Here is a 16,125-nt window from a genome sequence, read left to right as displayed (position 1 = left end):
ATCGCCGCCATTACTAGAACAAAAAAAATAAAAATTCCAATAATAAAAACCCTTAGTTTGGTTTGCTCAAAAGTTTTAGCATCGACAATCAATATATCCTTATTGGGATTTTATTTTACCAAAAATATGTAGCAGAATACATATTGGCCTAAATTGATAAGAGAAATAAAAATATTCAAATTTCTTTATGTCCTCCGACAGTCGCCGCCACCTCGAAGTCATCACTATTGGGTATTGACTTCCGCTCCGCAGGAGTAGCTAGGCATAAGACTTAGTCAAAAGAACAAAGGCATTTTCATATACACACCCATGGGGGCTGTCCTACTAGGTCAATACCCCCCTGCAGTGACCACTCCCAACTCAGTTTCTTTCTGCCTAGCGTCAGGAGTAGTTAGGCTTCCCTGTGCTGGGGCTACAGTCTCAGCCAATCTAATCCTTTTTTATTTGATTTCTTTGAAAATGTCAGTTTTTTTCTTTGATTTACTAGCTGTTTATTTGTCAGCTTTAGTTTAGTCGGTTCTTCGGATGAAGATGGATTCATGCGGTGCTGGGATTCGGACTGGCCGCCCTGGTTCTCCAGGGCATGAGGGTCAGATGGACCCCCAGCCCGCCATCGAGCGTTCAGCCGTGGTTCGTCCTGGCACTATGGACGACCCATCCCTGCTCACAACAGGGGTGCAGCCGTGAGGTGGCTACCTCACTGGACTCATCTGCGATACTGCAGTGAAATGTCCCTGGCTAACGGCATTCCCTGTCAGATGAGGACAGTGGCTTTCCGTTATGAGAGGCTCCCCACGCCATCTGGTACAGGTAAGTACTTCTGTGTGGGGTCTCTGTGTGGGGGTGGCAGTCCTGTGTTGCTGTGTGTCCCCCTTGTCTGTGCCGGTGTGGGCCTCCCTGATTGGTGATCCCTGTGGGATATTTTTTGCACATACAATGCTGTGTGTTTGTGGGAGCCCCTTTCCCTGTGTCACTTAGGTGTTTTCACTGGGGGTGCAGACTGTGTGTGTGGCGGCCGCAGCGGGGTAAAACCGCGCGGTCCGCCATTTTAGGTATGGGCAAGCATGTTGGACTTAACTATGGGCATCGCTACATGCTGTTTTGGCGCCATCCGCCGCCATTTTGCGGTGGCAGAACGATCGGTCCGACCGCATGTTCGGCGGCCACTTTGCCGGAGCCTTTCCATTCAGTCCTATGGGGCAGCCATTTTCCCTGAGTCATTGCAGCCTGTAATTCAGCCTGTTTCTGTCATCACTTCCTTTTCCTCTGAGGCAGCGACATCGGTGATAATACTCTGCGGGGGCTCTGCAGACTATTCCTCTCACCCTTCTGTGTGTTCATTTCTGGCTCAGTTTTTTTCACCTGTTTGGGGGTCCTGTGTCACTGTACCTGTAGCGGTGGGCTGGGCACTTTTAAAGAAGCAGTACCTTAATATTTTTGCACTGTTACTTCATTGGGCAATAGATTCTCAGGACAGTTCTCCTGTGGCCCCTCTAAAACCTGATTTGGCCGCTGTAGTGGCGACCTTAGTGTCCAATATGGAGGTGCTGCTGGCTGAACGTGCTGCTAGAAAGAGGCCCAGATTGTCTCTCTCCTCTGATTCAGATGGTGATATGGCTGCTGCGGCGAGCGTGCCCTTTTCAGGGTCCCACTCATCCTTAGACCCGCTGGGGTCTGAGGGGGAGGCTGAGGTGGAGGGGGTTGATACTTCCTCCCCAGGGTCGCCTGAAGAGCGCGCGACCATGGATGAATTGTTTCTGTAAAGAAAACACTACATTTGGAGAATGAGCCCAGTCCTCAGGGCATTGTGTCCTCGTTTGGGACACACAGGACCCGCAAGTCGGCGCAGGTTTTTCCCTGTCCCGCTGAGTTTCATTACACTGTTAATGAACTGTGGCGCACTTTAAAATGTCCATTCCTGGTACCTAGTCTGTTCAAATTGCTTTATCCTTTTGCGCCGGCTACGGAATCGCAATGGTGTGTGCCTCCGCAGGTAGATCACACTGTGGCAGTCTTAAACAAGGCTACCATGGTTCCTTCAGAGGATACCCCGGTTTTTTGGGATCCCACGGACCGGCGGTTGGAGTCTCTAGCCCGCCATTCCTATACGGTGGCGGGCTCGTTGCTCAAACCCATTTTCACATCCGTTTTGGTGGCTCAGGCGGTGGCTGATTGGACTAAGGTGCTTAGGAGCAACCTCGTGTCTGATGCTGTTCCACCTGCCCGGCTGGATATGGTGGATCAAATTCACCAAGGAATCATGTATTTGTGTGATGCGGCCTTAAATGAGGCCCCTTTGGCAGCATGCCTGTCTAGTGTCTCGGTACTTAACCTTCGACTAATCTGGCTGAAGAGCTGGTCGGCTGACCAGTCCTCGCGGAAAACAGTTGCTGATTTTCCCTATGCTGGTTCTCGCCTTTTTGGCGAGGCATTGGATTCCCTGGTAAAAGGCGTCACAGGGGGCAAGAGCACTATGCTGTCCCAGAACCCGAAGAACAAGTCCTTTCGTGGCAAGCGGGGTTCGGCTTCTCGATCCAATCAGGGGTCCTTTCGTGCCATTCGGAACCAATCGAAGGGCAAGCCCTTCAAGGGCCAGGGGTAACCAGAAGAAGCCCTGGGCGGGCAAGCCCAAGTCGGGCAATGCCGGCTCGGCGGGTCAGTCCGCCTGAAGGGGCGCCCTCACCCAATTCCGCGGTGGGGGGACGTTTGCGCTGTTTCCTCCAACCTTGGCTGCTCCGGGTTTCGGACAGGTGGGTTCAGGAAATCGTTCGATCAGGATACAAGATCGAATTCCTATCCCGGCCAGGGAACAGATTTTTTGCCTCAAATCTTCATTTGCCTCCTGGGCGTCTGCGGTGCCAGACCTTCTTGCTCAGGGGGTGATTGTCCCGGTGCCTCATCGGGACAGGTTTCAAGGATTTTATTCAAATCTGTTCACTGTGCCCAGGAAGGAGGGCAAAGTACGTCCGATTCTGGACCTGAAAGTGCTGAACCGCTTTGTGCGAGTTCGAAAGTTTCGAATGGAGTCTCTCCGTTCGGTGGTGGCCTCCCAGAGTCCAGGAGAATTCCTGGCCTCGATAGCTCTGAAGGATGCGTATCTGCACATCCCCATTTTCAAGGGTCACCAGAGGTACCTTCGGTTCTCTATAGCGGAGGACCACTATCAGTTTGTGGCGTTACCTTTCGGTCTCGTTTCGGCTCCAAGGGTTTTTACCAAGGTGCTGGCGCCGGTTCTGGGCCTGTTGAGGGCACAGGGCATTGCGGTCTTGGGGTACCTAGACGATCTTCTTCTGAGATTGAGTGTCAGCCAAGACCTTCTGCGCGATCTGTCCACCACGGTGCAGACGCTGCAAGAGTTCGGTTGAACTATCAACGGTCAGAAGTCGACGTCTCCATTGGTTCGTCTTCCCTATCTGGGAATGATCCTGGACTCTGCTCAGGCGAAGCTGTTCTTGCCGGAGGACAAGCTCCGGACCTTACAGGCCGAGGTCAGGTCCCTCAGGGACAATCCGTCCTTGTCACACAGGACCTGTATGCGAGGCCTGGGGTTGATGGTTTCGGCCTTTGCTCAGTTTCACATGCGGGCTCTCCAAGCGGAGATCCTGCCCAGGTGGGACAGACTCCCTCAGTCCCTGGATCTGAGTGTCTCATTGAGTCGTCAGACCAGATTGGCTCTTCTGTGGTGGCTCCAGTCCCCGACGGTGTCGGAGGGCAAGTCCTTCCGTCCGTTGTTGTGGACGGTGATTACCACGGATGCCAGCCTGTCGGGCTGGGGTGGAGTCCTAGGCAACCTGTCTGCCCAGGGCACTTGGTCGGAGGAGTCGTCCTCCCTTCCGATAAATGTGCTGGAATTGAGAGTGATAAAACTCTCTCTTCCAATGGTCGGACCGTCTTCGGGGCCGTCCTGTTCGGGTACAGACGGACAGTGCTACCGCGGTGGCTTACATCAACCACCAAGGGGGCACCAGGAGTGCCCGGGCGACCCAGGAGGTGACCGACGTTTTGTCTTGGGCCGAGACTCCTGTCCCGGCGATTTCAGCAGTTCACATTCCGGGTGTGGAGAATTGTCAGGCTGACTATCTGAGCCGCCAGACCCTGGACCAGGGGGAATGGTCCCTACACCCGGAGGTCTTCCAAATGCTGTGTGCGAAGTGGGGATCCCCGGACGTGGATCTGTTCGCATCTCGTCTAAACCACAAGGTGGAAAGGTTTGTGGCAAGAACGCACGATCCTCTGGCAGACGCCTCGGATGTGTTGGTGGCCCCTTGGCATCAGTATCGTCTGATGTATGCCTTTCCTCCGATTCAGTTGCTGTCCAGGTTCCTCCGCAGGTTGGTCTCAGAACCGCACCCGGTGATTCTGGTGGTGCCGGACTGGCCACGCCGGTCCTGGTACGCCAACGTTGTTCACCTGGCAGTGGCGCCTCCGTGGCGGCTACCACTGCGGGAAGATCTCCTGTCACAGGGTCCGATCTGCCATCCTGCTTTACAGTCGCTGGCTTTAACGGCCTGGTTGTTGAGACCCAGGTCTTGAGGGATAGGGGTCTCTCCCCTGAGGTCATCCCTGCCCTTGTTAAGGCTAGGAAATCCTCTTCTGGTAAGATCTATTACCGTACCTGGAAGGCTTATTTCGCCTGGTGTGAATCCAGGGGGTTCTCCCCTCGCTCGTACTCGGTGTCGAGAGTGCTTTCCTTCCTCCTGTCTGGGGTGGACCAGCGCCTGGCGCTGGCCACAATTAAGGGCCAGGTGTCTGCACTGGCTATTCTTTTCCAACGCCCTGTGGCGTCTCATTCCCTGGTTCACACCTTCATTCATGGTGTGTGACATTTGGCTCCTCCCAGGAAGGAGCCCTTACCTCCATGGGACTTGAACTTGGTTCTGTCCGTGTTACAGCGTGTTCCGTTTGAAAACATACGGAAGATATTGTTGCCTCTGCTGTCCAAGAAGGTTGCCTTTTTGGTGGCAATCACTTCGGCTCGCAGAGTGACGGAACTGGCGGCGTTGTCTTGCCGTTCCCCGTACTTGGTGATTCACGAGGATAAGGTGGTCTTGCGTCCAAGCCCCTCCTTTCTTCCTAAGGTGATCTCGGAGTTCCACCTTAATGAGGACATTGTCCTGCCTTCGCTTTGTACGAAGCCTAAGCATCCTAAGGAGTTTGCTCTGCATTCCTTGGATGTTGTCCGGGCGATCAGGGTTTACCTGTCTACGGAATCCTTTCGGAAGACTGATTCCTTCTTTGTCCTTCCTGAGGGACCTCGGAAAAGGCATGGCTGCGACTATTGCCAAATGGATCAGACAGACCATTGAACAGGCTTATGCCTTGAAGGAACGGGTTCCACCCTTCCCTGTTAAGGCACACTCTACCAGATCTGTGAGTGCGTCTTGGGCCTATTGGCATCGTGGCACAGGTGTGCAAAGCTGCGCCTTGGTCGTCGTAGCATCGGCTGATGCCTCCTTTGGCCGCAAGGTTCTCAGTGTGGCAGTGCCATGAAGGACCCTTGTTTTTTCTCTGGGTCCTTGGCTGTTGGTATTTGCTTTCCTGGGCGGTTGCTCCTGTTGAGCATTGTTTTCTGTTGCCCAAAAGGTTCTCTTACTGTGCGTGTAAGATTCCTTTCTCTGATGGGGGTACTGCGTTGCCTTTTCTACGGTTGCGTCTCCCACCCCTAATGTCTACACTGCTTTGGGATATCCCAATAGTGATGACTTGGAGGTGGCGGCGACTGTCGGAGGACGTAAGAGAAAAACTGAATTTTTGTAAAATCTTACCTGTAAAATTCCTTTCTCCGAGTCCTCCGACAGTCCCCGCCCCTCTTTTGGGGTTGTTGTCTATAACCTACTGCTATGCTACCAAACTGAGTTGGGAGTGGTCACTGCAGGGGGGTATTGACCTAGTGGGACAGCACCCATGGGTGTGTATATGCAAATGCCTTTGTTCTTTTGACTAAGTCTTATGCCTAGCTACTCCTGCGGAGTGGAAGTCAATACCCAATAGTGATGACTTGGAGGTGGCGGCGACTGTCTGAGGACTCAGAGAAAGGAATTTTACAGGTAAGATTTTACAAAAATTCCGTTATTTTTTATTTTATTTTTTTTTACATTTTTATTGGATATGTATTATAGCAGAAAGTTAAGAAAAACAAATAAAATTGTGTGTATGTATATATGTGTGTGTGTGTGTGTGTGTGTGTGTGTATATATATATATATATATATATATATATATATATATATATATATATATATATATATATATATATATATGTGTGTGTATATATATGTTTTTTTGTTTGTTTTATAGCACAAAAAATTTAATCTGCAGGGATAATCAAATAACCACAAAAGAAAGCTCTATTTGTGGGGAACAAATTATATAAATTGTTTTGGGTGCAGTGTTGCACTACTGTGCAATTGTCAAAGTAAGGCATTGCCGTATCGCAAAAAAATTGGCCTGGTCGTGAAGAGGGGTAAATCTTCAGAAGTGGTTATAATTCTTTTCTGATTAATGTGATTTTTCCTAAACATCACTGAAATTTACTGGGGGGTGTGATTTTTTTTTTTATATAATTTTAAAGGAATTCCTATGATGTGAATAGAAATAAAATGAGTAAGACAACCTCCTAATATGGTATCTCTTTTTCATATCTTTGTTCCTGTGTTTTGTTCTGTTTTGGCCGATGTTCTGGCCGATGTTCTCTGGCTCTTATTTCCTTTTGAGTGTCGAGTGCCTTGGAGAGCAATGTCTTTGTAACTGGAGAGACCCTATCACATCATAGCAGCCTGAATTTATGTATTTGGTTCAGTGTTTTGTAAGAATGTATAGAATAGTCCAGGAACATTGGGTTCCTTATTACACAAGACCTAGACATGTGTTTTGCTGTAAATTCAGTGCACCTGAAGGGGAATGTTCTTTGACTGCTGATCACATGAGCGGCGAGGGTTACTACATGTTCTGTGTATAACTTTAGGAAAATCCATAGAGCAGTGAGATGACGCAAACCATTCTGTAATATGTCAACTTGTACTTTCTTCACATTCAGCAGCTGTCATTCCTTTATAAACACCTTCACTTGTGGAACTGTTACTTATGTTTTCTTTTTTTTCCTTTTTAGTCTACTAAAATCAAGAAAGGAAGCAAAGGTGACGCATCAGAGCTTCAGCCCACCCTAATGGCTGCTGTCCCAGTAAGTTGCTTTTTAAAAAGAAAGCTAATCGACGACTCATGCTATTACTGTAAACTGGCAGCCCTGACGTTATACTGAGTCAATGTTCAGATTCGTAGCACAGTGTGTGAAATGATGCAGGTACAAATATTTACATCCATTTCCACCAAGCCTCTGAGATGATTGATGTTCTGCTGTGCATTCATTAGATGTTTTCTTATTGAGTAGTGTCTCCTCCTTGCGCACAGTGATCACCATGCCTTAGAAAATATATCAGACTTGAATTCAGCACTATAAGAATGTGCTGTTTAAATCTGCTATACTTTCAAATTTCTTAAAGGAACGCCTAAAGGAAAAAAAAAAAAAAAAAATCATAGTGGCCCTGCCTACCTGCAAACCGTCTTTCTGTGCAACCAGGGAGACTGTCAGTGTCCTCTGTCCCACTGTCCCCTTGCCAATATGGTCTTTACAGCTGATATTTATCCAGACTGCTAAAACACAATTCAAATACATCTGTTTTTCATGCCAAAGGATTTGTGAATTTGTTCTGCCTATCTCCAAATTTACTAACTTTTGCTAGACAGCATTACCACGTTTATGGCCTTAACTGCAGTTAGGCAATGCATCCTGTTCACGGTCTCCCTTTTCAGCCTGCTGACTGGGCAATGAAAGAGCAGCAGGATACTGATAAAGTCATCACTCCTGCCAGGAGGATTGGCCACACTGTGTAGTGTTGCCAAGCTCGTATTTGGCTCACAGGGCTGTCCCTTCCTCTCCCAGTTTAAAGTGTCACTAAACCCTGGACCCTGCATTCACTAGATCTGGTCTCCCACAGTACACAGAACATGGAAATGCAATTATTTAATAAATATAAACTGCTAAATACTTTTTCCCATCATCAGTATATAGCAGTCTTGTGACTTTTATCAGTGTCCAGCCTAGCACTGGTTAAAGCTTGTCAGAGGAGTTTTCATTCTCTTCTGATCAGCCTATGAGGCTGCATAACCCCTGCATGACACTGTCTGACTGTGCTGATTGGCCCTGTGCTGATCACATGCACCTCTCCCCCCCCAAAAAAAACTCTCCAGCAGTACACACCAAACTGAGCATGTGCAGAGTGTCCACTAGACTGTACCCACTAGACTGTACTATCAGCAGATGGATTGGGGACTGTGGAAGGAGGAGGATCAGAGAAGACAGGATAAAACAGCCTTTTTACACACACACTGCAATAACCCCCTAGGTTTTACAGTGAGTATAACCAGTATGCTTTACTGCATATACAGACTGATTTTACTGTTGTGGATTTACTGTTGTCCAGGGCATTACTTAAAGAGGAAGTAAACCCTCTGAAAAAAAGTGTGGGGAAAAAAAAAAAAAAACCTGTAAAGACAAAGGCATAATGAGCTAGTATGCATCGCATACTAGCTCATTATGAAGTACTTACCTAAAAACGAAGTCCCCGCAGTGCCGCCCGCTCAGCAACAGGACGGCCGACATGCTCAGCTGTCCTGCTTCCTAAATCGCATCCTCCTCCCATCTGATTGGTCGGAGGCGCAATTACATCTCTCCCGCGCATGCGCGTGGGACCCGCAGTCCCCGACATAGGGCTCTGAAGGAGCGGCACGGGTGGCCGTTCCTTCAGAGCGCATGCGCCGATGATGTCATCGGCTGCATGCCCTGTAAATATCTCCTAAACGGTGCATGTTTAGAAGATATTTATAGCACCTATAGGTAAGCCTTAATATAGACTTGCCTATAGGTAAAAGTATTTAAAGTGGGTTTACAACCACTTTAATGAAGTGAATATAAAGGGAGACCCAGGCACTTATATTAGCTGTGCTTTTGATAATCTTTTATTGACTCTGGTGATAGATCCTAAGGTCCCTGCAAAAAATAAAAATAGATTTACTGTCTATCTATTTTTGTAATTTGTGCTTGCATGCTGTCTTCTCCAGGATCAGCCTGTTCTAACATCCTGGGTCCCAGAGATTGCGCCTGATTGTCCGGCAATTGTGTGACAGTGCAAGGTTATGAAAACTGCTTTCTTTCTATTCCTCTGCTCTCTATAATTATTTTTATAACAGTGGAGGAAGAAAGTATACTACAATGTTACTTGTTTTTTTACACATTTATTATCGCCATGAAGTACGTGTGCATTGTGAATGAAATATAAATGTTTGGCATCTCATAAATCTGGGCAAACAGGATAAGGCTTCTAGGACAGTTTTGTCTATTGTTGTTTTTTATTATTATTATTCAGGAATTATATAGTGCCAACGGTTTGCGCAGCGCTTAACAAAATTAAGGCAGACATTACAGTTACAATACAATTTGGAACAAGAGGAATCAGAGGGCCCTGCTCGTTAGAGCTTACAATCTAAAAGGGAGGGTCAATTAATACAAAAGGTAATAGCTGTGGGGGGATGAGCTAAGTGAAAAAGAAAGTGAAACAGTGTATTAGTTAGTAGCCGGATAGACTTCTTTAAAGAGAAGGGTTTTCAGGGATCATCTAAAGATGGATAGATTAGGGGACAGTTGGACAGATTGGGGTAGAGAGTTCCAAAGAATGGGAGAAGCTCTGGAGAAATCCTGGAGGCGAGCATGGGAAGAGGTGACAAGGGAGCTAGAGAGCAGGAGGTCTTGGGAAGACCGAAGAGAGCGGCTTGGTTGATATTTTGAGATCAGGTTAGTGATGTAGCTGGGGACAGAGTTTTGGATGGCATTGTAAACTATTGTTAGCACTTTGAATTTTATTCGTTGGGTGAGTGGAAGCCAGTGAAGGGATTGGCAGAGAGGGGTGGAGGAGGATACTAAACAGTTGGTAAGGTGGATAAGTCTTGCAGCAGAATTCATTATGGATTGAAGGGGGGATAATCTATGTAAGGGTAATCCAATGAGGAGGGAGTTGCACTAGTCGAGGCGAGAGATAACCAGGGCGTGAATTAAAAGCTTGGTGGTGTCGTTGGTTAAAAGGGGCCGTATTCTAGCGATGTTGCGGAGGTTAAGGCGGAATGATTTGGACAGGGATTGGATGTGAGCCTGAAAGGACAGTGCAGAGTCCAGGGTTACCCCTAGCACCCTGGCATGTGTGGAAGGACTGATAGTTGTTCCATTGATCTTGACAGAGAATTCAGGGGAAGGGGCACGTACGTGGAGAAGGAAATATTATGAGCTCGGTTTTAGCTAGATTCAATTTGAGGAAGTGGTGAGACATCCAGGCTGATATGTCTGTTAGTAGATTAGTGATGAGGGAGGAGACTGATGGGGTGAGCTGAGGGTTAGAGAGGTAGATTTGGGTGTCATCAGCATAGAAATGGTAGTGGAAGCCATGGGAGGCTATTAGCTGACCCAGGGAGGAGGTATAGATTGAGAATAGTAGCGGTCAAAGGACAGAACCTTAGGGGACCCCAACGGTAAGAGGAGTTGCAGGGGAGTAAGTGGAATTGTAAGTTGCACTGAAGGTGAGATGAGAAAGATTCAAACCAATGGAGAGCACAGTCACGGAGACCGAGCAAACTGAGTTTTTTGAGGCTGGGGGGGTCAACAGTATCAAAGACAGCAGAGAGGTCCAAGAGTAAGAGTAGTGAGTAGTCTAAATAAAGAAAAGCTACTTTTATTTATTTATTTTTTAACAATCAAAGTTAATTTTATTTAAATATGTGCATTGCTCATGTAGGTGAGATAACTACCACTTGTGGGTATGCACTACTTCCCTCCACATTCTAACTCTGATGCTTGCCAATTGGAAATTCCAGTTTTAAGTGTTTTCACATGAAGGCAAGGAAAGAACTCATGGCTTCATATAGCTTTGACTAGGTAGAAATGTGTTTTTTGTAAGGGCTATTGAGAGAGGGAGCGAAAAGGTAAGCAGCTATGGGGGCCGGTATTAAATTGAACCTGCGTACAGAAATCTCCCAAAATCAGGGGGATTCTCCTCTTAGTTGCCCCTCAAACAAATGTCCCCAATGAAAGATCTTCCCTAACCTTTGGTGGAGGTGACAACAAATTTTTGATTTCCCTTCAATTTTCTTTTTTTTTGAATATCGTAAGTCAACAGTACAAGTAGAGTGGTTAAAAAAAAAAAAAAAAAAAAAAAAAAAAAAAAAGGAATAATTCAATAGCTATAAAAGTAGCAAAGCTTGACAGAGGGTCACACTATACAAAATGTAAAAGAAAAGATTTTGCCTTGAGAAGAAGAAATGAGAAAAGTGCACAAGTGCTGGAAATTCTTGTTTGATTACTATGTGTCCTATTGTACTTTGGTTCCTGTGTCTGCTTTTTACCCCCAGTATTGTTAGGGGAGTATTCGTGTGTTTGTATGTACTTTTATATAAACTCAGTAAAAATCCTCTTCCGGAAAGATGCATGCACCAAGTACAATTTTAACAAGGTTTAGCAGCTTTCTGTATGATTAATAAATTAAAGGGGCATTTTTCCAGCACAGAGTTTGCCTTGGATTCCATAGAAAAACAACACAATTGTGTGCATGTCACTTAGAAATAAATTCCTTATTTAAATAGATTTTCTTTTCTCTTTATAGGAAATCATGGATCGTATTTATAAGAATGTTATGAGTAAGGTAGCCACAATGAGTGCGGTTCAGAAAGGTCTCTTCTCTCTTGCCTACAACTACAAAATGAAGCAGATCTCCAGAGGATACAGCACCCCATTGTGTGACAGGTACACACGTTTTTATAAGTTTCCTTATCAATAAAATACAGTCCAAACCAATAAATATGTGCATGGGCTCCTTGGTGTGAGTATTTTAAGTGATTTCTGTTTGTTTTAAGAGATGTCCAAAGGCTAGATAAACAGTGTCAAGAAAAAAATTGTGTACCCCTTGGAATTAACTGGTGTTCTGCAGTAGTTTGCCAAAAAAGCTACTGAAAGCACTTGTTTGAAGTAATTGCTGCCAAAGGAGGTTTGACCAGTTATTAAAGAAGTTGTAAACTCAGAAGGTTTTTTATCTTCATGCATTCTATGCATGAAGATTAACAGCCTTCTGTTTGTTACAGCACCCCCTAATAAGTCCCTCTGCCGTCTGGAACATTCTCTCCTGATTAGCTGAGACACAGCCACGGCGCCAATTGGCTCCTGCAGCAGTCAGTCAATCAGGAGAGAGGAGGTGGGGCCGAATGGCAGCTCCTTGTCTGAATGGGCACATGGAGCTGCAGCTCAGCTTGGGTGCCCCTATAACAAGCTGCTTGTTGTGGGGGCACTCGACAGGAGGGAGGGGTCAGGAATAGAGAAGGGGGACCTCAAAAGGGGAGGATCCATTCTGCTCTGTGCAAAACCACTTCACAGTGCAGGTAAGTAGAACATGTTTATGTTATTAGAAAAAAGACTTTACAATAACTTAAAGGGTTCACTTGCATTTTTCTCCAGCACTGAATGTTTAAGCCGGGAGTACACACTATTCTTTCTTTTTTTCGTTCATCCCCGTTGGGTTGCACAAACTAAAAAAAAAACAAAAAAAAAACACTCAGCTCCAGTTGGAGCCGCTGTACTAACCATGCAAGGTTAGTTCAGCAATCTCCCACTGAGCGGTTTTCTAGCATGCACGTCCAGCTTACACATGCATGGTATGTTGGCTTTTATTTTTTTTAACCGGGGGTTGTCTCCCGACATTCAGCCTGTGCGTACCCGGCTTTTATGGGTGTGTTTTAATAAAGCTATGAGTAATCAGAATTGTTTTGGGTTATCAGCCTAAGCACATTGTGTTTGTCTATTGTGACTTAGATGAGGATCAGATCATATTTTATGGCAAAAAAAGACTTCAAAGGAGTTTCTCTGTCGCTCATTGACAGATGTAGTCCTCGTTGATTAATAACAACTCGGGTTATACTGCCCTCTACAGGAGTAGGACTAGACAGGAAAGAAAACGTTCTGGCCACACCCTAGGGGCAGTCCCAGAGGGTATATCCTCTCACTTCCTGCTACAGCAAATCAGTTTTTTTCTGTCTAGTTAGGAGTAAGGACCTAGATGCCTTGCTAGGATCTTCGGTCCTGGCAGGATTTTTTTCTTAGATTTTTTAGACAGCTTTTTTCTCCAGTGTTCCTGTGAGATCTTCAAGCAAGAAAGCTGGAACTGGGCGACGGGCTGGATGTTGAGATCCAGTGGTCACCCCAGTTCAGCCTACGAGCACGTGCAGGCCATAGCTCCGCGCTGGGTCGGCCGCGACATAGTCCCACTGGACGGGGACTGACCCTGCGAGTTAAACGTCTCGCTTAAACGCCAATGACCATGAGTCACGGCGTCCGTATTGGTCGACAGCCCTCCCACCCCGGTGGAGAGGGGTACTGTCAGGAGTTGGCGCCCGCCTGGTTCCGGTATGGTGAGTAGTATGTTCCCCCTTTTCCCCCTGACGGGTTTGTGGTGAACGCGGGCCCCTCTCTGAAATGGTAAGGATGGGTCGCCCCTCTATCCTATAACATGTCACAGATCCCCCTATTTGAGTGTGATTTTTGTGAACAAGAAACCAGGAGGCTTGGTTTGGGAGCTGACAATCTAATGTCATTTCAAAACTGTAAAGATGACTGAAGTCAGTGGCAGTACTAGAATATTACTGTGGTAGCATAAGGTATCCTACCTGTCAGAGGTGTTCACAGGGCAATGTCTATGCATGTATAACTGCAGTCCAGATCGCATTCCTCCAGCAAGGGCAGGCTGCCTTCCGACGGCCCACGGACCGCATGCGGCCCGCCAGGGTCCGGTACCGCCGGCCAGGCTGATCACCATCCAGGGTGAAGTTTGGGGGGCCGATGCACTGCCGCAGGCCGCTAGGCCGAATACAGCAGGCCGCTGCTAAGCCGCCGCTATCCTAACAGGCCGCCGCCATTGTCTTGCAGAGCACACGAGGCCGCCATATTGGCGTAGCCTCGTGTCTCCAGCATGGGGGCGGCCATGTTTGAGGTGACCAAACACCTCGTGGAGCCAGGGGGAGGCGCCGGAAGGCGTTAAGGGGCGGAGCCGCCTCCTTTACCCAGGAAAAAGGGCCAAAGACTTCCTGTCTGTAACAGGACAGCACTGAGCAAGCTGATAAACTTGTGTGCATCAGGGATGAGCCTTGGGGTCTCTCTCTCTCTGTGGGGTCCAAAAAGGCAGGTAACACTGAGGGGCGCTGTTGCGACTGGGGGAAAAAAAAAAAAAGTTTTTTTACTTTGTCATTTTTTGTCGCTGGCAAATGTCTTGTATAATCATTGACCCTGCCGCATAGGGATCCCCACCTGATCCCCTCAAGGTGGCCGCAGGACCCTCCAGTACCCCACTTGTTTTTAATGCATTATCGGCAGTTTTGGAGTCTTTGGTATCCCGGGTGGAGGTGGCCTGTCAGGGACGGGGGTCAAGAAGCGACCCCCGCCTACCCCTATTTTTTATCTGATACTTCAGATACGGATTCGGAGCTGGTCAATGCAGCTGCAGGTCCCTCTTATGGGGCTGTTGTCTCAGGTAATGTCTCCTCAGCAGTGAGGAGAACGTTTCTGCCTCCGCCATAGCACAAGAGTGGTGGATGCACTAGTTGTGTCCGTCCGGGAAACCTTTAGTCTTGAGGTTACACCGGCAGAGGTAGCTGAGACTGAAATTCTTTTTTGGTACTTGTTAGCCTACCAAAAGGGCGAAGGATTTTCCTTTACCCAAATGGGGTCGTTTTGAAACGAACCCCTGTTATTTCCTAACGCATGGCTAGGCGCTATCCGTTTGAGGAATCCCTCTTTAAAGGATAGACGGTACCACCTGCTGTCTTGCCACAGACTGTTAGGATAAAGAGGACCTCGTAACCAACGAGGACCTTCCCTTTCTGCTCATAAAGAGTTTGTTCGTTCCGCGAGGGCGGGCGATAAGGCGAGACCCTCCAAAGCCCCTTCAGAGGGTTTTTCAAAGGGCGCTGGTCGGCTAAACAAAAAGTCTGGCTCAGCCAAGCCTGAAGTATACAGCCTGATGCGCCCCTACCCATCTCTGGGGTGGGGGGATGTCTTCACCGGTTTCCGGATCCATGGCTTGCCAGAACCCCGGACTAAGGGGTTCGCGAGGTCATACGGTCAGGATACAGGATCGAGTTTCGATCACTTCCACCGGTACGATTCTTCCCTTCTAAGATGGAGTCCATCCGAACAGTGGTGGCCTCCCTGCATCAGGGGGAGTTCCTGGCGTCCATAGACATTTAGGATGCCTATCCTTGTATCCCCATCATCGCAGGACATCAGCGTTTTCTTCGCTTTCCCAAAGATCATCCCTGGTTCCCACCAGGAGACTGAACTATCTGGGCCTAATGTTGGATACATCCTGGGCAAGAAAGTTTCTCCTTGCGGAGAAACTCCAGAAGGTTCAGTCAACGATTCGGATGTTGCTGTCCGTCAATTGGCTGGGACTGATGGTGGCCTTCTTAGAGGCAGTACCGTATACCCAGTCTCATACCCGAATTCTCCTGAAGGAGATTTTTTTCGAATGGAATCAGAATTCCGATTTCCTGGACAATCGTATCCGGTTGAGCGAGCGGACCAGGAAGTCTCCGATGCTCAACCAGGGGAAGTCATTCCTTCCGATTAGCATCCAGGTTACCAATAGGGTATCGGAACTGAGAGCGATCAGATTTTGTCTGATTTACTGGACCGAGCAGCTCTAGAGCAGCCCGATTCGGATCCAATCGCACTATGCCACGGTCGTGACTTATGTCAAGAAAGGGGCACTTAGAGTGTCCTGGTGGCCATCGAAACGACTAGCATCTTTTCATTGGACGGAACGGTTTGTTCCGGATCTCCCCGCAGTGTTCACTCCGGGGGTGGGAAACCGGCAGGCAGATTATTTCAGCCATCAGATTCTGGATCAAGGGGTATGGCCTCTTCATCCAGAGGTTTTTCACTAGCTGTCCCTTCATTGGGGCACCCCGGATGTGGATCTGTTGGCACCTTGGCTCAACAGGAAGGTGCGGAGGTTTGTAGCTCGCACCCGCGATCCTCTAGCGG

The 16,125-nt window shown here is 47.7% G+C and overlaps 1 protein-coding gene across 1 annotated transcript in view; it reads left to right on the top strand.

The window, feature by feature from the left end:
* The window catches only part of ACSL3 (acyl-CoA synthetase long chain family member 3), a 177,715-nt gene that overhangs the window by 116,772 nt on the left and 44,818 nt on the right, over positions 1-16,125 (top strand). The window contains exons 8-9 of the mRNA XM_082249393.1: positions 7,108-7,179; positions 11,702-11,841. Of these exons, the coding sequence (XP_082105519.1) occupies positions 7,108-7,179; positions 11,702-11,841 (212 nt within the window). The remainder of the gene's footprint in view (positions 1-7,107; positions 7,180-11,701; positions 11,842-16,125) is intronic.

Source organism: Pelophylax lessonae, assembly GCF_965119305.1.
Source record: "Pelophylax lessonae genome assembly, chromosome: 3".
In the NCBI taxonomy this organism is placed as follows: Eukaryota; Metazoa; Chordata; class Amphibia; order Anura; family Ranidae; genus Pelophylax; species Pelophylax lessonae.
Note: the sequence above shows the minus strand (reverse complement) of the source record. Positions and strands in the feature narration are given on the sequence as shown.